The sequence below is a fragment of the Nothoprocta perdicaria genome, unplaced genomic scaffold (assembly GCF_003342845.1).
Source record: "Nothoprocta perdicaria isolate Ctin4 unplaced genomic scaffold, notPer1 scaffold_343, whole genome shotgun sequence".
NCBI classification, from domain to species: domain Eukaryota; kingdom Metazoa; phylum Chordata; class Aves; order Tinamiformes; family Tinamidae; genus Nothoprocta; species Nothoprocta perdicaria.
In genome coordinates this window covers 21,821-44,691 of record NW_020455581.1, presented here as the reverse complement: position 1 = coordinate 44,691, position 22,871 = coordinate 21,821, and the positions used below count along the sequence as shown (strand labels likewise).

The window sequence follows — 22,871 nt, the reverse complement described above, 5'->3', positions numbered from 1 at the left end:
AGGCCTGGGCAAGTGGGCAGCCGTGCCCAAGGCCATGCACCAAAGTGGCACACACAGTGATAGCTCACAGGGTTGCTCCAGTAGGCAGCCTCTTCGCCAAAGGCAATCACTCTGTATTTATTAACTTCCATTGAATCTATTTTTTCCTTGACAAATTTTCTAGTTGCTTCTTGAACCCCATACATTTTCTGCAGCTTGCCAGCACCCTGTGTGAAGAAATACCTCTGCTTTAAATKTATTGAACTTGCAGCCTTCTAATTTCACTTTAAATTCCCAAACCTATTGTGTTGGAAGAACAGCAAGAAATCATTTCGTACTCACCCTTTCTGGGCTATTTTTATTGTATAGGTCTCAGCCATAGGTTCATTTCTGAAGTCTTTTTTTCCCCGCCTGTAAAGCTCTTGGTCAGTTTTCTTGTTTCTTTATTAAAACCTTTCCAGGCCTCGGGATGTGCTYGTCTGTGCAAGTTCTGCTCTCACGTCCTCAAGAGGAAGAGCCCAGCTGTGCACAGTGTTCAACACGAACCTCTTTTGTGGCTTGATAAAGGGGGAGGTCAGGAATTAAGTTCCTGGGGATTCATAAGCCTAGATACATTTTTCTTTAGCACCTTGAATAACTCGATATCAGCTACGTGCTCCTCTTTTCCACATCTTTTAGTCATGCTGCACTGCATGGGCCTAAGCTTGGATCCACCAAAGAATTTCCTTCTCTATTGAAACCAAACATTGTTTTATGATGCTTTTATAAACTAACCGCATGGAGACCTGTGTGTTAAACTGGGCATCTTAAGTTCTTCTTTTTGTCTTGGAGGTACTCGGCATCATCATGTGGGTTTCCATCCTCAGTGTGATTCTTGGCTCACAAATATTCTGGATTTTTTTTTTGTCATTTTAAGTTTTCTGTAGAGAAAGCTGTATAGGCTGTTCTGCTGCAGTATATATATAATAGCCTCTGAGTTTTTTAATGTTTTCTACTGCATTACCTGTGCGAATGCTGAGCGGGTTGACCTGCAGGTGCCCCGATCTCCTCTGAAGCTTCTCTTAAAAGTTGGCAGCACGTTTGGTACGTTCCCTTTGTGCCCGACTGAGGGGATATGAGGCAAGAGTTTMTGCACTGTGGTTCGGCTTTAGTTCTCCTGGGTGAATACCATCTGGTCCTGATGATTTGCTGCCRTTCATCTGTCTCTTCGTTTAGCGTCCTAGCATGTCACTGTGAGACAGATACTTGGTCGCGTTACCGCTGAAGAAAGGCTCTAGCATGGGAGCCTCCGCAGGCTCCTCGGTGATGAGCATGTTAAAAAAAAATCCCACGTCAGTGTCTCTGAGGACTCTTCTCATTCCTTGATCATTTATTGGCCTTATCGTTTTTGCTGCTGAGGTTTCTGACCAAAGGTTAATGTGTTACTCTCTGCACGTTATGTGATTTTTGTGATTTGCTCCTTTTTTTTGGACTGCTTTATTACAGATTCAGCCTGCCCGAGTTTGATTCTTGGTATTTTCCATACTTGGATGCAACTTCAGCTCTGGGAAGAATACTTCCTTATTTCCAGTAGTGTCTCTTTACATGCTGTTCAGCTGTGCTCCCTTCCTTGTKGTCTCTTTAAAGTGCTCTTTTGATACTGATTCTGGCAGGCAGTAGCTCCTTTTCTCCAACATAGTGTCTTTATTTCAAGTGTCTCTGCGTTCGGAAAAAGGCTTTGCTCTTTGCTACTTACTTTCCACTTTTTAAAAAAATCTTCATCATTTTATGGAGCCCTTCTGTATTGATGCTATGAGGACTGTAGTGGATGTTTTTGACTATCTTTACTTCTTCAGTCACACAGAATCACACAGGGATTAAGGTTGGAAGGGACTTTTGGGGATCATCTAGTCTGCTCCCCTACACAGGCTGTGTATATCAGTCAACAAACATGTTGATTCATACTACCTTATAGCCACTGTTAATGTGKGACCTGAACAGAAATATCTTAAATCAGGTTTCCCTTAGTGTTCAATTATTTCTTTTCTTGTGAATCTCTAACTAAAACGTGGCTACTATGCTCCTTTCCTTAGCACCTGCCTCATCTCCTTTACCATTCCATGGTTTTTGCTTTCCTTCTGGCTGAGCAGGAGTAACAGAGAACTCGTAACTTTACTTTCCTCTGCTTAAATTTGGGATTTCARTCCAGAGGATTCTGTAATTCTTGCCAACACTATTAACCTGCTACTCTGATTTTTCTGTAAGCTTTCTGTAGCATATTTTTCTCCATTGGTTTCACCATTCACTTCCATATGCTTTCTACCTGCTGCAGGTCTTCTTATTTCCAATTATGTCAATGTTCCCTACAAATGATGGTTTCTTAATTTAAAGCTTGATATTCAGATGTCCCTGTGTAGTATTTTTAACCTTTACCATTTTCATATGCACTTCTGGGGKTTGTGTTTCTCAGACCTCAGTTTAAAGGGGCTCTGCTTGTTGTTCTCACTGTAATCTGAGTTTTCAATTTCTCTGCTATCTTTAGCTTGAGGACGAGGCATTCTTAGGAGGGAGTATCATTGCAAGTTGCTCCTCGTTTTGCCAAGGCGGCCTTTATGTTGGAAGTTGACACGAGCACTGCAGAGCTTTTCAAGACTCTGGTTAAAGATCTGAACTCCTGTTTGCAGCAGACAGACTCTTGAGAACAAGCTGCCCTTCCAGAATGTATTTTCTTTTTTACAAATTCAAAAATACCTTAGCCTTAATTAAGTCACTGTGACTCTGCCCAAGATGAGCCAGACTTCAGCATCCTTATCAGGAATATGTTTTGTTGTTAAATTTATAGTCCTTGGAGCATGACCTAAAAGACCAGGAAACCTGGTCTTTTTGCATTCATTCTTCCCCATCATTCTCAGCAGGAGCAGCCCCTTGGATTGGAAAAGCCTTTCTGAGCTCTGCTCTGAACAAGAGCAGGAGCTCTGCGAAATAACGTGTACAGACTTCCAGTGCAAAGGGAATTGGGGATTGTTTTTGACATGCTGCACRCAAACTGCTCATGAATATGGTAGAGAAATCATTTTATATCTATTTCAGCCTTAATACTTATGCTAGAAGTGGACTACTGCTCTGCAGATGGTTCATTCATGCACCATTTAGTATTTTAAACCCTCTCCTTCAGAAGATATTAATGTCTTATTAAATAGTAAACAGTTTTCCATCCATGAATCTCAGAGCTCCTTATGAATATTCAGAAACCTGGCTCTAACAAGATTTGTTCATCTCTGAAGCTGATATTTCAGGGCTTAACATGACACTGCTGAGTTAGAAATTACACTTCTGATATTTTTTTTTCCGCCACCTACTCATGTTACGTGTAACAGCTACAGTGACTATTGCTCCTCGTGGTTATAGACATTTTATTTTGAGATTGCTTTAGTTCTCTGGAGAGGCCAGCTCAGGCAGCCTCAGCTACTGCAGCTAAATCGTTTCCCAGGCCTTGAGCTGCCTCGAGTCCCCCTACGCTGCGTTGCACCGTTCGCTGTAAACCTGTTTTAATTAGCTGTCGTTCGGAAATGTGCATCAAAGTCCTGATGATTTAACTAAACCCTTTTCAGATGCATTGAGGCTGTGCACGTAGGTGGAATTGTACCTTTCATCGCTAAGCCGTGGCGTGAAATCTCTGCCTGCTAAATGGAACCGAAGGAGCCGTAGGAGTCGGGGCGCGCTGCGTGGCATCCCAGCTGAGCAGGATAAAAGCAAGCTGTCTTTTGCAGCTGCGTTTAGGAGCCTCAGCCAGAGAAGAAAAGCTTGGCTTTCACATACCACCAGAAAGTAGAAATTGTTCCGAGGCTTCCTATGAGAACGATGCTGGAGCAAATTCAACCCCGCTATGAGAAGTCTCGGCTTCCACGGGAAGCTGTGCTTGGCCCAGGGGCCCTATTCATGGGAATACTGTCCCCCTTGTGCAGGAACCAAGCAAATAGAGTCCTAGAGACTGTGTCAATACAGTTGGAGGACAAATGAACCACTGTATTGATCTTGACATCAATCCAAAGTAATATCTCTCTGTCGTTAATGGAAAGCTTGTAGTTTGGGGAAAAAAAGAGCTCGCTGAAATTCTGGCTTAATAAAAGCAGGCAGTTAAATTAGTGAAAGCCTAATTGCAATGTCTGTCTGTTTGGTTATCTATGGAAGTAAATCTTCATCTAGAATAAGTTTTGTTGTTGTTCTTTGGTTTAAATATGCTTGTATTTCTTATATAAGAAATTTGTATTTCTTATATAAGGTATTGTTATGTATTCTGTCCTTATATTCGTGGCTGGATGTTTTACTGCGAATGGGTCTCACTTGGATTAATGGTCCAAGCAAAGATTTTGGCTCTTGATCAGAGTCGCTGCAGGTGAAGTGATCCTTCCTATGGGAATGTAAATGTTCCCATGGCCTTGCTCTTGCCATGGCTTTTCTGGTAGTTTCCGTATTTCTTTTTCCCCAGTATCTAGTTAACTATAAATGAAGTGGACCACCTACCAGGAAAGCAGCCTTTTCCGAGAAATGTTTGGGAAAATGATGGTCTCTGGCGTCTGGGATCTTGACTTTAATGGGGCAGTGGTGTCCCAGGCAAGGTGGGGAATCTCCTAAGGTTCATGATTCCCTCTGGGAATCAACTCAAGTGCAGATGTTGGGTTGTAGGTGGCTGGGTTTATTTGACCGTGTGTGTGATTACTTGGACTGGCGTCAGGCCGTCTTTGGATCTGTTTTGTTTTGGTACGGAGAAGTTCTCCCTGGTATGGAGAAGTTCTCCCTGRGCCTTGAAGGGTATTTTGTCATTTGAATGTTATTTAATAAAAATTGTTGTGTCCACCAGGGTGCACTCTTGGCTAAAATAAAGCCGTGGTGGTCAGGAGCTGCTCCGTGCGCCTGCTGTGTGGCAACTTGGTGAAATTCTTGTGAGATGCTGCTGAGCCCTTCAGCAGGAAGGGAGAGTGTCTGTGAGCCATGAATATTAAAATAAGAACCTCTGTAGCAAATATCGCAAATATCACGAGTATCTATGAAAYGTTTTATAAATTATTTATAAGATTACTCAGCACTTTTTTTTAACAAGACTCAATAGCAGTAATCAGGAAATGACAGCACAACTGCTTAATTCTTTGAAAAATYAAAGGCTATTGCAGCTTCCTCGGGTACCTTCTTGGTGAGTTTAACTAACAGAGCAGCTGCTTTCAAGCTGAGGGAAGAGGCTTTGGCAGCCTTGTCGGGAGCAGTGTAGTTTCTGCAGCGGAGGCAGAAAGTGAGCGGAGCTCTAGGCAGCCCCTTTTGCTGCTTTTTGCTGCTTTTTGCTGCTTTTTGCTGCTTTTCCCCTCTCCGTCCTGGCCTGGAGGAGGTGGTGGGACTGGGCAGGGGTCTGCAGGGCCGGAGGCTGCTGCTGAAGCCAGGGCAGTCACAACGGTCTGGTTTATGCCGACTTACTGGCTTGGCAAGGCGGGACCCAACCAGGCTRAAACGGGGCCTGTCACACACTCATCTACCATCCCGAGCGAGGCTTTTCCTTAGGCCRTGCTAGGACGAGAGTAGGTTGCTCACAACGCTTCAAAAGGTAGTGTTTGCTTTACAGCAGGCTGTGTTGAGCCCCCTTCGAGCAGGGTGTTGGGCAGGAGGCCTCCCGAGGTCCCCTGCCCACCTGCAGGGTTGTGGGATCCTGTGACGAGGAGATGGATTTTCCCCTTCCTCATCCCTAGCTTCTTGGGAGCCAACAGGGAAAAAAATCATGAAGTGCAGAGGAGAGGGTAGTAAAATACATAGAAAAGGCTTTTGTGGATTCTTGGTTTCTTGTTTCTTTTTAAGTGAAATTAAGAGTRTTTTATTTCTCCTTTTGTTCTAGGCTATGCATTAGATCCCTCTATCGATAACCCTGAAGTTGCTACCAAATATATTGGCTCTGTCGAAGAGGCTGAAAAAAATCAAGGTAAGTAATCCAGCCTCATATATGTGATTTGCAACTGGCTGCTATTTCCCTTACTTCTTCATTTCGAAACTGAGCAGGTGTTAGCAAGGGAAGGAAATACTGAAACTTCTGGCAGTTGTGCGCTTCTGAAGAGACAAGAAATAAAAATATGTTTCAATTGTTTCAATTTCAATTGGCACCCCTTGGCGGGGGGGTTGCACGTTCCTGCTCCGGGGCAGAGCGGGACTCCTTGGAAAGGCAGGACCGCGGGAAGGCTGCCAAGCGGGCAGGGCATCAGCTGCTGCTGGGAGGCTTCGCTGCCAGAGGCACTGGCTTCTGTAATTAATACTTTGATAGAAGATACTTAACACTCAAGGTGGCTTTTTTACTTTGCAAAGTTGTGCCTGTGCAAGCTTTACAGCTAGTTATGCTTTCCATAGCACATACTGGGTTTTTTTTGTAGCAGATGTATATAAAGGTTTTTTTTCTGCGTTCTTCAACAATGAACACGTACAAGGTTATTTTACTTTTTTCTTTCCTAAGTAAAGTAGACTTCTTTTCCTAGAGCAACTACATTAGAAAAAAATGACTGCAGTTAAATTATTTAAATTATGAATGTAGACTTGATATTAGGATTTTATTAATTTATTTTTAGAAAATGTTGACTTCATAATTTACCAGCCTTCTGTATAATTATTGGAACTCTTTTTGGCTCCTTTCTACTAATCAAGTATTTCTGATGCTATAGGAAAGCAGTGTTTGAACATTGCACTGAATTGTACATACAGTCAGTGCTTTACCATGCCTTAACTTGTTGATTTTTTCCTCATCTATCTTTTTTCTGTAATATTTTTTGACAAATGAAATTCTGAGAGCAGACTTTGTAGTAAGGTAGCATTATATGAAATAACAAGAGAATGTTTGGATGCAAATGACTGTGATTTCTCACTAAATTAAAATCCATGAAAGTTGTCATTGAATGTTGTTTGAGGTGTTGTTTGGGTGCATATTTTACTGTTGCTTGTTTGTTTGTCTGTTGGTGCTGTGGTTTTTTTGTTGTTTTGAAATTTGGACCAGGGGAGGGATCAGAAGTCAGCTGAATGGGCCAATATTTTATTTAGCACCATTTAGTGAATGAAATCTGATTTATTCATACACTCTGCAGCCTTTCTGTTAAAAATGTATGGGCACGTGCATGGGTAAATACTCTGGCAAGTCATGACGCAGAGTTTAAGTGGTCCCTTTTGTTGCTGTAGTTAGCTGGCAGCGTTATAATTAGACAAACGAGCAACACTCTGGTSTCTAGATGGCTTTTTTCATTTTGGTGTGTGTGTCTTGGAGGGGAATAGTGGTGGTTGCTTTTGCTTTATGCTAAATATGCTGTGCCCTGCTCCGTTGTGATCTGCGTTGGCAGCTAGGCAATACATTGTTTTTTCTTTCCTCAGGTTTAACAGTGTTTGAGACAGGACAGAGGAAAATAGAAAAAAGGAAGAAATTCAAAGAGAATGATGCGTCTAACATTGATGGCTTCTTGGGACCATGGGCAAAATACGTTGATGAAAAAGAAGTGGCAAAACCCTCAGAAGTAAGTGCTGCTTTAATGCAATAGACAATACATTGCAGTGCAATGATATATTATGTGGTAGTGGTAGAGGGTCCAGCTGTGTAACTAGCTTCTCTCTATCAGGTCTTGGCTGTGCTTTAGGGTAGTAGAACCATTTCAAGAGATATGTTTGAGTAGAGYGTTACCAATATTTTCTGTTCAGTCGTTTGCAAGCCTGCTTCAAAACTGCATGGATTCTGTGAATGTATAGCTTGTAGGTTCCCATAAGTTGCTTGTGAACAGATATACCTTGAAGTGAAATGCAAATAAAGCTTTTTATTATTATTTTAAATTATTGTTAAAAAAGCCTCCAAGCAACACATGTCCTCTTTTTGCAGYCAGTCGTGTTTTGCTGTAGTCAATGAATAAGAAGACTATGACTGTTTTTTTTTTTTATTATTTTTGGTGTATGTAGCTCTTCAAACTGTTCTGGTTTTGATAAAAATACTTCTCTGCATTGATTTGTTTTTCTTCCTAAACAGAAATATTTCTAATCCTATTTAGCAAATAAGTAAACATATTCTTAATAGTAAGTAAATGTTGTTTGGGTTCTRGATTTTATTACGTGATTTTTAAAAGCCAAGCTCATCTTTTGCTTTTCCAGGAAGAACAGAAAGAGTTGGATGAAATAACAGCTAAGAGGCAGAAGAGAGGAAAGCTAGAGGATGATAAACCTGGGGAGGAGAAGACTATATTACACGGTAACACCATCTTCCTGCCTCTGCTCACCTTCTTGCTCTCTCTTTCCTTGCCTGCTGTGTTAATTAGTAAGGATGGCAAAACCCCTCAGGGGTTTTGCTGAGGCACCTCCATGCTTCTGTATTGGAGATAATGCAGCATTCACAGCCATAAGCACAAAGGATATGGGAAGAGATAATTGGACTAATTCCACTTTATACTGTGAAGAGCACTGTGGGAATGTCATCTTTAGAAGTACTGGTTTCATTTATTTATTTTTAMTGTCACTGGACATGCTCAAATAATCCTTTGCCATTTTGCAGAACTAAAGCTTTTTAGATTATAACTTCAGCCTAGTTTCAGCTCCAGAATTAATAGTAGTACTTTATATATATATTTATATACACACACACACATGTACTTATATATACATATATATAAAAATGTATATAATTCAGAAAATTGATTAGACTTTGTTTCTTCCATGCTTAATTTAACTTCTTGCTGTCATACCATGAAAAATAGCATAGTGAAATAATAACCTGATGGAGGCCTATACCATGTGGTCCCCTTAAGGAAAAACATTTCTTGGATCTTATTTAAATAAGTAAAATCAATTCATCGAGGGGAACTTAGAGCTCTGCATGCAAAACATTTCTGCCTTGTGTTGGATGGGACAAATAGGAAGACCTTCTCTCTTGGTTAACTGCTTTCCTACAGCCAGGTTCACACAAACAAGCTGGAGTATCCTTTCTTAAAGACATTAAATAGGAATGTGAGATATGCATTGGTGACATTGGTACTTGATTCACTTAATATATAGCAGGCTGTGACAGCATTTATTGAACGGCGATGAACACAGGTTGAAATTTTGCCCATTGAGTTTTCTTGATCTCAGTAACTTTCCTCAGGTCCTCAGTAATTTCGGTCTGTTTATTTTGTATCACTATTTTCCTGGTTCTTGTCTGAAATTTCACAGTAAAAGCACTTACTGGATAAACTTTAATCAAACACCGGAGTTAGAGCTGCACGTGTTGTGATCCCTATAAAGTCACAGTGTCCTTGTAAGCAAAACCTCATTGGCCCAAGGAACTTTCCTAGCTGTTGCATGATGAGTAAGACCAAGGGGGAGGAATATGCTGAAATGACACTTAATTTGAGCCCAGCTGATACCAAGAAAAAAAATCCACATTTGCATCCTCCTAAGTGAGTTTCTTTTCGTTTTGTTGCACATCAGAGCAGAGCACTGAGAAAAATCTTAATTGCRTTGGGCAGTTCAGACTTCTTATGACCCCATGAAATGCAGTCTCTTGGATTCTTACAATTTTATCTTTACCTTTTTAGTCAAGGAAATGTATGACTATCAGGGGAGATCTTATCTTCATGTCCCTCAAGACGTCGGAGTTAATCTCCGTTCTACCGTGCCACCGGAGAAATGCTATCTTCCGAAGAAACAAATCCACGTGTGGTCTGGACATACAAAGGTAGGAAGGCTTGTCTGTGAGTATCCATCATAAAAACATTTCTCTCTGAGGATAGTAACTTTGGTAAGACTGAAGTATCRGTAGAGGGAAGAGATACCTTCTTATTCCAACATTACACATATAGTTGGTTGTGTGTATGCCTGTACAAGGTATTTGTATACTCAGTTGCAATCTTGTTTCTTTAACTGTATATACTTTTGCATGAACATACTGACTTTTTGACATCCTTTAAGTATGGAATGAATACTCTCCATTRACTTCTATGGGGTTTGGAGTTCTTTTCTAAACTACTGCATGAATAAGCATAAKTCTAGAATTCTCTGAAAATCACATTGGTGTCATAAAAGCATCTAAGGGCTTTAATTTATATCAGACTTGTGAAAAAATTTTATAGGCTTTGTGATTATAATAGAGCAGTATATTTTACAATTCTCCAAATATAGCTGTCAMCTTCAGAGGTCTGCCTTGTTATATGTTCTCGGTGATGATATTACTTACTGTTTATGATAGCTGCTTGTGACAGAGCTTATAACTATATATGTATTTTTGGTATTAGAGAAGTGTTTCACTAATCAGGCTGGTGAAGTCCTGTACTTGARTTGCTGTTCCTTTGTCTCTAAATTTCGATATTGCTACAGAGAATATGGTGGTCTTCTACAAACAGCTCCATGATGGCAACCAAAAGTTGGCTGCCCAAGGTGGATAATACAGGGAGCACTTACATGATATTAGCTGAGTTTCAACTCYAAACACTTCTTTAGAGATTGCTGCATCAAAGAACTCGTAGCTTTCYAGAATAACAGCTCCCTTCACAATGCTCTAGTCAGTTCCGTGCTTATCAACCCATTAGAACAGATTGATACAAAAAATACCTTCTTCCTTCAAACAAGCAAGATAAATAAAAATACGCCTGGGAAAAGCAAAAGGAAGACAAGCTGACAAGCCAAGAAAAGCTGGAGGAATGTAAGGAGGCAACAGCGGGGTGGGAAAAGTACTCAACTCCAACCAGTGTGGGAGGAACTGGAGGAGTCTGAATAGAGTAATTGGCATAATAGGGAATGAGGACCGTGAATCTTGGTAGCTGTCTGGACTTCCTCCTCCAAGAGTACCTGAAATATAGACGGAAAGTCCGAGTTCAGCATCTGTAACTTACTACTAATATAGGTAGGAAGTGAAGCTGTCTAGAAATATTTATCTATAGGAAGACTTTCTGACCTAGCCCATCTGAAAAAGTTTGATATGCAGAAACTTCTGGCATAGATGTCGTTGAAGGAGTTTCTTGGGTCAGGTAGGAATAGTTTAAGAAGAAAAGGAAGACCAGTCCTAAAACAATCTGACAGAAACAGGGTCCTCCACCATTTAAAACATTTGTTTTGGATTAGTTTCATTTTTTGTTTCTCTTTTAACTGCAAGGATAATGCACTCATTGATTTCAGGAATATTGCAACTCTTCTGACTAAAAAGAGATATGCTGTCATATTTTTTGATTCAGAATCTGCAAAGTTTCTGGCACTGGGGAAGTCTGAATTGGATGTGACCCCTAGGACTATTTAGATGCCCTGTAGCACCGCTGCAACATTAGAATTTATATTTGAAAAACAAACCACAAGTTATTTAGAAAGAATAGATTTATTTAGAAAGAGAGAGATTTCTGTAATGTTGGCATTTGGTCAAAGTGTCACCCTAACCCACAATTTTATTTCTTGGTGTGGTTACCACAGTAATGGTGTGGGTAATGAAGGAGGGTATATTAGAGCTGTTGGGGGGAATCAGTTCAAATGCATCACTGATTTTAAAACAGAATGTGGGTGAATTGTTTGTTTTTCAGATATGCTATCTATGCATTTTGTGAAGATAAGCTGTAGGATTTCTTTATTTAAAAGAATAAAGGAAGAGGTGAAAGGAGGAAAATCAAAGATCTGGCTGTTCCTCTCACTGTTTAATTATATTCTTATCTGCAGGGTGTCAGTGCAGTTAGATTGTTTCCTCTCTCTGGGCACATAATGCTGTCTTGCTCTATGGACTGCAAAATTAAGGTGAGTTGTTTTTGTAATTTTATGTACATTTTTAATATGATTTAATACAGATGTTGCAGTTAAAACATTTAAGTATTTAGTACTTCCACCACGTAGCTTTCTGTTTGTGTTGGGATTTATTTTCTCACTTGATTTTCTTATCTTTAGATTGCAAGCTTTTTGGAACAAGGACAGAAATAATGTCCAAGACTGTGGGTGTTAGAACAACATTAATCATTTAGTAATAGCACTTGGAAGGTCACAAGTCTCTGAGGTTATTGCCTTTGCTAGCGTAGTAATTCATTTGTTATAAAACCTGGCTTTACAGTTCAGAAATGCTTCAGTAGATGTAGATTGCTTTTATGAAGTAATGTACGTTGAATTAAAATAAGATTGTGTTATGAATATATATATATATATGTATTTATATAGAACATGTTAATTTTATATTTATTTAAAAAACAACTGTGAAGGGTAAACAAGCAAAATAAATCCCTTATGAGCCTCAGAGTTGAAATTTGGCCTGATCTTTTTATTTTTATAGGGCTTTTTATTGATAAAGTGACAGAGCGCTCATGTGAATATGCACCTTCGTTGTAGTTAATGACTGTTTAAGTGATGTTGTCGTATATGTTTGCACTTAATTTCAGCATCGTTATTTAATAATTACTGCCTCTTCTTTCCCATCATTTTTTCTTTTCTTCCTAGCTATGGGAGGTATATGGCGATCGAAGGTGTCTACGAACATTCATTGGTAATAATTTTTTTTAATAGCTGAGCTGTTAATTTATATTTAARCAACTTATATTTAAACAATTTAGATTTAAAGCAATGTCATGGATGAATATGAATTAGATTAGTTTATGTTTTTTTATCATACAGAGGCATTTGAGGCAAATCTGAGGTGGGCATCCTACAAATTTTATCCAGTATGAGAATCAAAGAAGCTTCACGGTTTTAGGGAACCTTTGTCATTATTCCAAGTAACTTAATGGTGGTATAATAGCACTTTAAGACCCTTAAAATGTTAGTGTGCTGTATTAGTCATTGCTTTATACAARGCTCCTTTCCTTTTCCCAGGTCCTTAAGAAGTCACATGTGAAATTCAATGACCTCATCTCCTGTTGGAGATAACAACATTTGTGCAGTGAGGGCAGCTCATGGTCTGTTGATCTCACTGTTCAGCTAGGTGGTCTTCTCTGGGCTAGCTGAGTTTCTAGTGCAAAGGGGTATGTTTAGGTTTAGGTACATTCTTTGTTCATATAACAGATGCCTTTTGCAGATGGGTGGGAAACATGAATATGAACTTAGGAGCTGTCACTGCAGAGCAAAAGCATCTGATTCTCCTTTTCAAATGGCAGTATATCTAGAACAGTATTCAAGAGACTCTACGTTGAGTAAACAACAAAGTCTTTTTACCTAATATTTCTAATGACAACAGTATGGCAAAAAGGATGACTTAAAAAGACCCTCTCTCAGTAGACTTCTGTTTTTCTCAGAATGTCCTTCCACTTTTTTAGTATAAAAGCTCAAGAATTTGGGGTTTAGGGTGACAAAGCTGAAAGAACTCTTTAGTATTTTCCATATTTCATACCTAGTGTTTCATTTTTAAACACATCTTAGAAATCTCCTGCAACGTCTGTTTCTCTTTTTTTCTTGCTCTCAGATGTTAACATGTAGTACAGCGTTTTAAACTTCAGTTGCTGCTTTTAATAGTGGCAGGAGCCATCTTCAAATCCAACAATACCTTCAGTTTTGCTTGTGTATCTACTAGTGCCCAAGGCACTGGGTTCTGTGCAGCGCTGCTGTTTCTCTCCCCATGCTTCAAGGGGTGGGTTGCTGATTTACCTGCTGGGTAGAGCTGCTGGAAAAAGTTCTGTAAACTCATGAAAAATTTCTGTAAACATTTTTCTGGTTCTCCAGAAATTTGCTAGGGGCTCTGGTCTATCTCTTAACTCACATCATGTTTTTCAGAAACCTTAATTCTCCACGTAAATGGGTATCATCCTGATTTTTTGTCCTGTAGGGCACAGTAAAGCCGTTCGAGACATCTCCTTTAATAACGCTGGCACGCGGTTTCTCAGCGCAGCCTACGACCGCTACCTGAAGCTCTGGGACACCGAAACAGGTAGGCTTGGCTCTGGGCACGGGTTTAAAAACCTGTTGGCACCGATTAAAACTGAGGACCAACAGCTGCTATCCGCCTGTGGAGTTGTGTCCTTAACCTCTAGTCATTCAGTGTTCAGGCTTTCATTACAGGAATACTGTGGCAGTTTGGTTTTTTACTAAATATCTATCAGTGATGCCTCCTATGATGTAGTTTGCACAGTTAGCAGTACTTTGTATTCCTGCTTATCTGAAAAGTCTCTGTTAGCTTTTGCAAGCCTAAAACAATTTTGAGTGCTAAGTAAAACTTTATGAAATTATTTAATGGCATGTTTTCACTTAAATCAGACTTTTGACCTAATTATGCATACTCTGGAAGAATAATTATTAGTCTTAATAAATCTGTTATTAAATTACACAATCCTTAAAATGTTGCATTGTTAGGGAAAAGGAGCAGGTTTGGGGGGTGCTCAAGCACACCTCTTTCCTGCAGGGGACTTGTGTAAGTTTATTAGATGCTGAGTGACTGTCAAGTGCACAAGCAGAACTGTTGAAAGCATTTTAAAATAACCCATTGGTGATTGAAATGCATTTCCTTAGTGCTGCTGTTACACCAGCTATAATAATTCAAAAGTAGAGATCACTTCGGCCTTTTTTTTGGTGTATATTTGCCATGTCTATAAAATTAGAGTCCACATTAAATTATTTTTTTACCTTTAGAATTGTCAATAAGCAGCCCTTCGCCTCATAATTTTGAGCTGTATGTTCTCTGTTTAGAGATTTGCCCAAAATTTTTTCTTCACTTAAATTTTCTTCCATGGGAAGAAATGTCTGCTCAGGTCCAAGAAGAGTCTTTTCAAAATAGCCAATACTGTAATAAGTTTTTGCTTCCTGCAGCCTTACAGACACTCCTATTAGTGCATACATAGCACTTAGCAGCAGCAGTGTGCTCATTCTGTGCTAAATGGCTTTATAATGTTCTTCATCTAAACGTTTCCTGGCTTTATCACCTTTACACAACTACCAGGAATGCATTAAGCAAAGTTTACTCATAGTTGTTGTGCATCTGTTCTGTCCTCTCCTCCAAGAGCAGAGCAGCAGACAAGGAACTAGGGGATTTCTAATTAAATAGATTCAGTCTTTATCTTGGCAAATGGATGAATGTGGAAGTTTTTCTTTCACAACATAGAAACAGTCACAGAAGACTTCTCATTACCATAAGGAGCTCAAATTCTCCAGGGAAAATAAAATAGTGGCCAAAGCCTTTAGCCTGTTATTTCCATGATCTTTCAGTCAGCGTGAACTTTGAAGAGCGCTCTGAAAAAGAAGAGATGTGGAAATTGAACTGCTGGTAGAGGGAGCAGCAGATAGAGTTGGTGTTTTCACAGAGCTACCTAAGAACATTGTCTTCCGATTATTTTTTAATAATGAAAAATAAAAGAAAAAACGATTCAGGGTAAATGTTGTCAGTATTGGTTAAGATAGGTGCATTTGAARGAAGACAAGAAGCTCCCACGTTTGGAAAAGATGTTACCAGTGGTGCCACGCACAGAAATACATAGGTCAGATGCTCCAGCCTTGAGTCAGGACTCAGTTATCTAGGTACCCGTGAAATGTGCTGAGCTTTTGGGCTAAAAGAGGCTTCTGGAAGCTTGTACAGGTTACGGAAAATAGGTAATGAGGGTATTTATGGCAGAGGCCAGGAGAGGAGGTCAGTATTTTGTTTTGCAGCTGGGTTATTGCTCCCCGTGCCTAGGCTTAGCAGTGAGGAGTTTATCTCTTGTCAGGGAGAGCTCTGGTCCTAATGAGGCGGTGCTTTATAAAGACACTGCTCAAGCTGCGTGCAGGCACGTGGGCTAAGGAGCAGTTGGTTTGCAAGGATATATGGCATGGACAAGTTTGTGTCTGCACAGATACATATGCAAACACTTGGGAGATGGGCAATTTAAGCACATTGTAAGTTTTCTGCCTTTTATTTCCATTACTTTCTGCTCCAAGGGAGCTGAACAGAAATGAACGTGGTGTCTGCAGTAATTTCCCAGCTCACAGAGGGCAGGGCTGACCCGCTCTGCGTGACTTTCTCTCTTTCAGGGCAGTGTATTTCAAGATTCACCAAYAGGAAGGTTCCCTACTGTGTCAAATTCAATCCCGATGAAGATAAACAGAATCTCTTTGTTGCAGGAATGTCAGATAAGAAGATTGTGCAGGTATGCTTCTGCCTAATATCCCCTAGCCCCAGCTTCTGTTTTCAAGCAATAAATTGTCACTATGACTTGAATTTTCTCCGCAAGTTACAGAATCTTCTCCTCCATCATTTATTTATGTTTTTTTTTAAATTTATTTTAGTAGATTCACAAAGATTGTTGCATTCCCACCAGCAATCCTTTTAAAACTTGCAATAATATAATTCTGAGATTGAGGAAAAGCCAATGTCTTGCTCTGAACTGCTTTTCCCTTGTAGTGGGATATTCGGAGTGGTGAGATTGTGCAGGAATACGACAGGCATTTGGGAGCTGTCAACACCATTGTGTTCGTGGATGAAAATAGACGGTTTGTGAGCACATCCGATGACAAGAGTTTAAGAGTCTGGGAATGGTAAGTTTAAAATTTTGAATTTTGAGTTAAAGCGTATTATGAGAAAACTGAGAGGAAAATAGCAGTTTATATATAAAAGTGTATGTAGCACATAAGAAACTGAGGAGTACTGAGTTCTAGCTTGCTGAAGAAGAGCTGAATTTAAATTTTCCAAATCTACTGCATTCATTTGCAGTAGAATTATTCTTCCACAAATGAACAGTGAACAATCACAAGTGAGGAACTAAAACAATGTTTTTGTTGCTAAAGCTGGCCATATATTCAAAAAAAAAAAAAAAAAAAAGTTTTGATCTAGTATGGTTCCTAGTTTCTAGAAGTATTTTTGTCCAGTAAAATGAGATGCCCCTTGCAAAGTCTAATTAGAATAGTTCTTAATCACTTTGAAATAAGTCTTACTGTCTAACAAGGAATTATTTTCACTGGCTTATTTCCCCACTGTGTTGCAATATTTGAAAATTGCTCTTAAAGTCTGTAAAAACTTAATTCCACTGAATGCAAAGTAAAATGCCTTAAGTAGCCCCAGGTTTATTGGTGTAAATTTTTATGGGCATCAGGCTGCATTTATTATTAACCTTAATTATTAACAACTTATCGGTATCTCGCTGCTATCTCTTCCAGAATCATTCCTCAGGAGATTTTAATTTTAAAAACTAGTTGCTTCCTATCTTGTTGCTGAAGACTAACCAACCTTCTTTGGCTTTGCCCAAGAGACTCCATACATTTCCTTTTCCTCTATGGAAGATGTAAGAGACAGCCCTGTCAGCCTGAAGCACCCAGCAGCCTATTATTGAGCTCTGTTATCTCCCCTTTCCCCACAGGTCTGCTAGCCCTTAAATTCACCTTTCAGAGCCCCATCTGGGTTGTGTTATGCTGGCGTGTGTGCACTAGTAGTTTTCAATGCTCTCAACTAGGATACGTGTGGTGTTTTGTAGGATTAGACCAGTATTTCAGAGTAGCATCATTTTTCTTTTCTGGTAGGGTGGTTTTTTGTGTGTGTTTTGGAATTTTTGGGGTTGTTTTCTTTTGAGATATTGTTGATACCCACAGTAGAAACAATAGATGACAGAAAAGTGAGAGTCTACCCAAGAAGAACTCGCAAGAAACACCATTTTAAACAGCTTCCAATTTTAACAYATTTGGGGAGAAAACAAGAATCTTCTATTTCTGAAACTTTTKTTTTCCGTGAGTATCTGGGATTTAAGGTTTTTCTGCCCTTTTTTTTGAAAGAACAGCCCCATATCTTTTAAGCTTTCATTTAATTTTGCCCTTCACATATGAAAAGCTTTTGCGCGTTACGGATGTTAGTTTCACAGCTCCGTGACTAACGAGTCCCTTCCCAGGGATTTTTCCCCTCCTTAACCTAGACAAGAGYCTCCAATCTGGTATCTGTGGTGTCTGAGCGTTACCCAAGCAGCCAGCAAACCCTCCGTGTGCCTGAGAGCTGCTGCTGTCMCTGCCGAGGTAACGGTGCAGGACTGGGGACCTGCCCTGCTGGCCCCACACAGCACAGGATGGTTGAGGTTGGCAGGGACCTCYRGAGACCATCCAGTCCAACSCCCTGCTCCAGCAGGGACACCCAGAGCACGGGGCACAGGGCGGCATCCAGGCGGGTTGGGAAGATCTCCAGAGAAGGAGACTCCACAGCCTCCCTGGGCAGCCTGTGCCAGGGCTCTGGCACCCYCACAGGGAAGAAGTTCCTCCTCACATGGAGATGGAACTGCCTGGGTTTCAACTKACACCCACTGCCCCCTGTCCTATCAAGGGTCCCCAAGGGAGCCCTTGGCTGGGTGCTTCGTTCCCAGCCCCATGGATTGACATCCCCCTCGCARGCAGCAGGCGATGGCTCCTCCATGGCGAGCAGCAGGATCCTGCTCGCACGGTGCCCTCCTTTCCACCGTGTCCCATCGCCCCTGTTCTGTGAGCTTTGTGTTTGGGGCTGAAATACATAGCAAAATGAGTCCATTTACTCACTCTGTGAGGAGCAACGGGAAAGGCAGAAAGGCTCTGGGACRGGAACATCGCAACCTGGTTGTCCCAGGAGCAGTTTTCCTTCTGACCGAAAAAAATTACTTTCCGGGCTTGCTGGGCACTGAAGACAGAGCTCCCTTGTTCTGCCTTGAGTCTTTTTTAATCGTTATTTTTATAAGGAAAATAATTTGTTTGGAAATTCGTCACTTTGGTTATTGTACCTATTGACACGTTTAAATGTGCAATATTCTTCACTATCCTAGAGAAACAAAGCAGCCTTCRAAATAATTACAACCCCAGTACGGCCTTAAAAGCCAGTAATTAAAGCTGCTCTAATTGCTCAGCTCCAATTGTGCGGAGGAATTTAGGGGTGTGTTTTGCAAGCCAGCAAAAGATGTCGCAGACCAGTATTGAGTCAAGCCTAGTGAGCTCAGAGTTCAGCTTAGCCATGAGCTTTCAAAGTTGGTGACAGCCTGTTTGGGAGAGATCAGGAGGAAAAAGACCTTAAAGGAGAAAAGAAGGTGAGAATTATGGGGGGATTGTTTGATTTAGTTTTGTTGCCCTTAAAGAGAGAAGATGATGGGCAGACAAGTTGCCTAAGTAAAGCACAAGTCAATAAGACTGTATATGAGTTTAGTCCTGCTCCCTACACGGGAATGGTGTCAGCGCTGCGGACGGGCTGGAGGCACAGGAGCGTTTTCGTGCCCCAGTCCAACAGCTGGAATTAGGGCAGTGCTTTAGTCCATGGCCGCTGCTGTGGGGCAGGCCCACCTGTTGCAGGGGGGCGGCTGCCCTAGAGCTGGGGGTCTCCCCATGGCTCCCTGCGACATCCTGAGCTGCTCCGTGGGAGCCTCTGCTGCATCTCCGTGAGGAAACAAGCTGCCTCAGACAGCCCTCTGGACCCTCTCCATGCCTGCCTAAAGCTCCCGCTTCTCCCTTTTGCAGGGATATTCCCGTGGACTTCAAGTACATAGCTGAGCCGAGCATGCACTCGATGCCAGCCGTGACTTTGTCTCCCAACGGTAGGTTAAGACCTAGTTTCCACAGGCATCTCTTGCTGCCTCTGTGTCTGTAATGTTTCCCCGCTGCAGCTCCCGGCTGCCACCCCTCCATCCTGCTAATGAGCCTGTGTATTTATTCCAAGAGCGGAGAGGATCTGGTTTAAGWTTTAAGAAGAAGGAGTGTGTCAGATGAGGGGTTATATCAGGACAACTGACTGTGTCTGCTGGAATTTAGACCTTGGTGCGGGCAGGGAAAAATGACTCTTCCTTTCCACAGAGCTACCATGTACTCTTAGCTGCTTTTAAAAGCTTGAGAGGAGCAATGGTGGGAACTGCTGAGCTCAGTCCTGCCAAAGCTGCTGCTGAAGCAGAGCCTGACGTGGAACATGGCCCTGCCAAAGCTGCTGCTCCTTGTTGTGAACGCAGCCCGTGGGCCTGAGATAAACCCCGCGTTACCTCCGTGCTCCCTGCATGTTGATGCTTCTCTGGTGTTTGTTGCTTTCAGCAGAATCAAACTGCCTCCAATAATTAGTATAAATCCTTCCAATAGGACCAAATCTGTCTTATCAGTTTGGCCCAAATTAAATAGCTTTGGTGTCAATTAAATAGCTTCAGTGCTATTAAACTGTCACTTGCGGGGACTGAACAGCTGCCGCACAGCTAACAACTTCGTATCAAATTGTGTTTGCCTTCCAGTGTAAATATCTCACTTACAACAACAGAACTAGCTTCAATATTTAAAGAAAAAAATAAAATGATGATTCTGGAGCCTCTTTAAAACTTTACAGTGAGGCTTGTTTCTTCAGATGCAGCTTTCTGATGCCTGTCTTTGTTGCCCCTTCTAGGGAAGTGGCTGGCTTGTCAGTCGATGGACAACCAAATTCTGATTTTCGGCGCTCAGAACAGATTCAGATTAAACAAGAAGAAGATCTTCAAGGGCCACATGGTAGCTGGCTACGCCTGCCAAGTGGATTTTTCACCTGACATGAGGTGAGTCCCACGAGGCCAAGCTCTGCCTTCAACCCTGGGTTCACTTCTGAGACCTCTGCAGCGCCCACAGTCTCTCATGTGGGGCAGGGGGGGCCTCAGGGCTGTGTCCAGCAGCCCCCAGAGGGCCTGTGGGCCAGACCTGCCCCCTCTCCTGGGCACCCTCGTTGGTCGCAAGCGCCGGGTCCTGCCCCTGCTGCCCGCTCCGTAGCGGTTTCCGTACAGCTTTCCCGCTGCGTGAGGCTTCCATTACTTGGAAAACGGGAGAATGAGCTCGGCAAAGCGGGAGGAAGGGGTGAGGTGTGTGTAGGGGTGAGAGGGGCTTCTGGCAGCCCTCTTTCCCTGACTCCCATGACTTTCTCCCATGCAGTTCCAGTTAAACTGCGCTCGGAGCAGCCACATTGCTTAGCTTGGGCGGTCCCTGAACCGCTTTGTGTGGGGCTGGAGCTGCTCCGAGCACGGCACCGTGCTCATTCCCAGGCAGGAATGACCTCGGGCAGCCCCATGGGAATCTCCCTAGGGGAAGTGTTTTTCCCATGCCCGGGATACAGGGAGAACAAGAGCACTTGATACAGCCTTTCCTCCGATCCCTTTGAATACAGCTATGTGATATCCGGAGATGCGGACGGAAAACTGAACATCTGGGACTGGAAGACCACCAAGCTCTACAGCAGGGTGAAGGCCCACGATAAAGTCTGCATTGGTGCCGTGTGGCACCCGCACGAAACGTCCAAAGTCATCACGTGTGGCTGGGATGGCCTGATTAAACTGTGGGACTGAGGAGGAGGAGGATGCAGAGGGCTCAAGTTGTAAGTCTTGCTGGCATCTGAGWTTGGAGTGACTCCTGCCATGAGGATGGCTAGACATTGGGCATGCAGCTGGTCTCAGCTAGCTGGGTATGTCCTCCCCAAAACGGGAGATCTCCGTGGCAGGAAAAGGGACTGGAAAAAATAATAGATCTAAACCTGACCTCTGGGTGTGAGAGGTCAGTGGCGCATGCAGCACCAAGTGTTAGTTTGTCATGTGTCTCTTTTTTTTTTTTTTTTTTGTGCAAAATACTTTTGTAAAATAAAGTAATTTTAAGGAAAAAGATATTTTTGTGCTTTTGGGTGTCAGATGTTGTGTAGAGTTCAAGGAGAAAACCAGCAGCCGTAAAATTACTTGCTGTAATTCAAAGGACAAATCTTTGACAGCTAGCAACGGAGCTGGAAAAGATGCATTTGTTYACGTGCTTTTTTGGCAGTATTTTGTGGTTCCCCCAAATTCCTCTAACTTTAGAGAACAGAAAGCCACTAAGATCTGCTAATCCAGTGTAGAAATGAAGAAGTCACGAGAAGCTTGCGTAGCCTTCCGTGAAGCTGTGTGCGCTGCAGGCTGCGCTCCCAACGTCGGCTTTTGTCTGTATTTAGATTTAATTCTTGCTCATCACCAGCGCTCCTCTTTGCAGCTGCATGGAGGGTGCATGCAGCACATGGAGGGTGCTCTTGGCCTGGGTGGTGACATTCTGCTCTTCCCACATCCTGGCACGTTCTAATAAGCACAACGAGTATTTTGAAGGGAAAACAACAAAGGGAATCTCTCTTGTTCAGTCTGGAATACACTGTGTTATAAGCCCCATAGACTTCAACAAGTTATGTATATAGATGTCACTTTTTCTCCTTAAAGAACTTATTTTTAATAAATCTTTTTATAAAAAGACTACTTATCTTTACTGAATTCTTCCCTCTGGCACTGTCCACATAAAACATTTCGTATCATTTGGCCTTCTAATTTCCAGTTGTACCAGAGTTCAGATAAACTCATTTTCTTGCACTGTTCCAATGCACTGTTCCAATGCAAGTTGGAAGCAGGAAAAAGTCTTTTAAACTTAGTAGCTGTTCTTATTCTGAGCCCATGCTGGAAATAAAGAAGAAATGCAACAACTTCAGTCTTTAATCAGAGTTCTGAATTGCACTATATTGYTGTTTACTAAAAATCCAGTCACTGTTTCTTAGTTAAAATTGATGGCAAAGGAGTAATGGCCAAAATGAGCACTAGGGTGGAAGACAGGGCACTTTGATAGTAAAATTGTGGTAACAGATAGACATAACCCCTCTTTAAAATATCTATATACATATAGATATAAAATATATATATACACTTATATTTATTATATTTATATATATATATTATATACACACCTTTTGGAGGTCTGATTAACAAGTTAATTTATTCTTTCATGAGCGCATGCATGCGTTAGGCATGTATAAGTGACCCAGAAATTTATGCACTTTAAACCAATAGCTCACATTCTTTCGATCCATCGCTCATTCCATCACCTACCTACACCAAATTTCCATTTATTTCCCTTTACTTTCCCGTCTAGGTAATGTTGTCTGTCTGCGTGCTGTGTAAGGAGGTAGTGGGCTGAAAAAATTTGGAATGTTTTTCTCTTCAAATGCATTTCCTAATTAGATAGGATTAACAGCGTTTCAGTATAGGGAATTGGGGAGGAGAAGGGGAATTAGAGCAGATTCAAAAATTAAAAAAAAATTA

The 22,871-nt window shown here is 41.5% G+C and overlaps 1 protein-coding gene across 1 annotated transcript in view; it reads left to right on the top strand.

Moving 5' to 3' along the window:
- The window catches only part of CDC40 (cell division cycle 40), a 30,315-nt gene extending 8,941 nt beyond the window's left edge, over positions 1-21,374 (top strand). The window contains exons 4-15 of the mRNA XM_026043964.1: positions 5,837-5,920; positions 7,345-7,484; positions 8,107-8,203; positions 9,525-9,664; positions 11,626-11,700; positions 12,388-12,433; positions 13,706-13,807; positions 15,877-15,992; positions 16,247-16,380; positions 19,294-19,370; positions 20,195-20,339; positions 20,939-21,374. Coding sequence (XP_025899749.1) covers positions 5,837-5,920; positions 7,345-7,484; positions 8,107-8,203; positions 9,525-9,664; positions 11,626-11,700; positions 12,388-12,433; positions 13,706-13,807; positions 15,877-15,992; positions 16,247-16,380; positions 19,294-19,370; positions 20,195-20,339; positions 20,939-21,116 — 1,334 coding nt within the window. The 3' untranslated portion in view covers positions 21,117-21,374. The remainder of the gene's footprint in view (positions 1-5,836; positions 5,921-7,344; positions 7,485-8,106; positions 8,204-9,524; positions 9,665-11,625; positions 11,701-12,387; positions 12,434-13,705; positions 13,808-15,876; positions 15,993-16,246; positions 16,381-19,293; positions 19,371-20,194; positions 20,340-20,938) is intronic.
- The last annotated feature ends 1,497 nt before the right edge of the window (positions 21,375-22,871 follow it).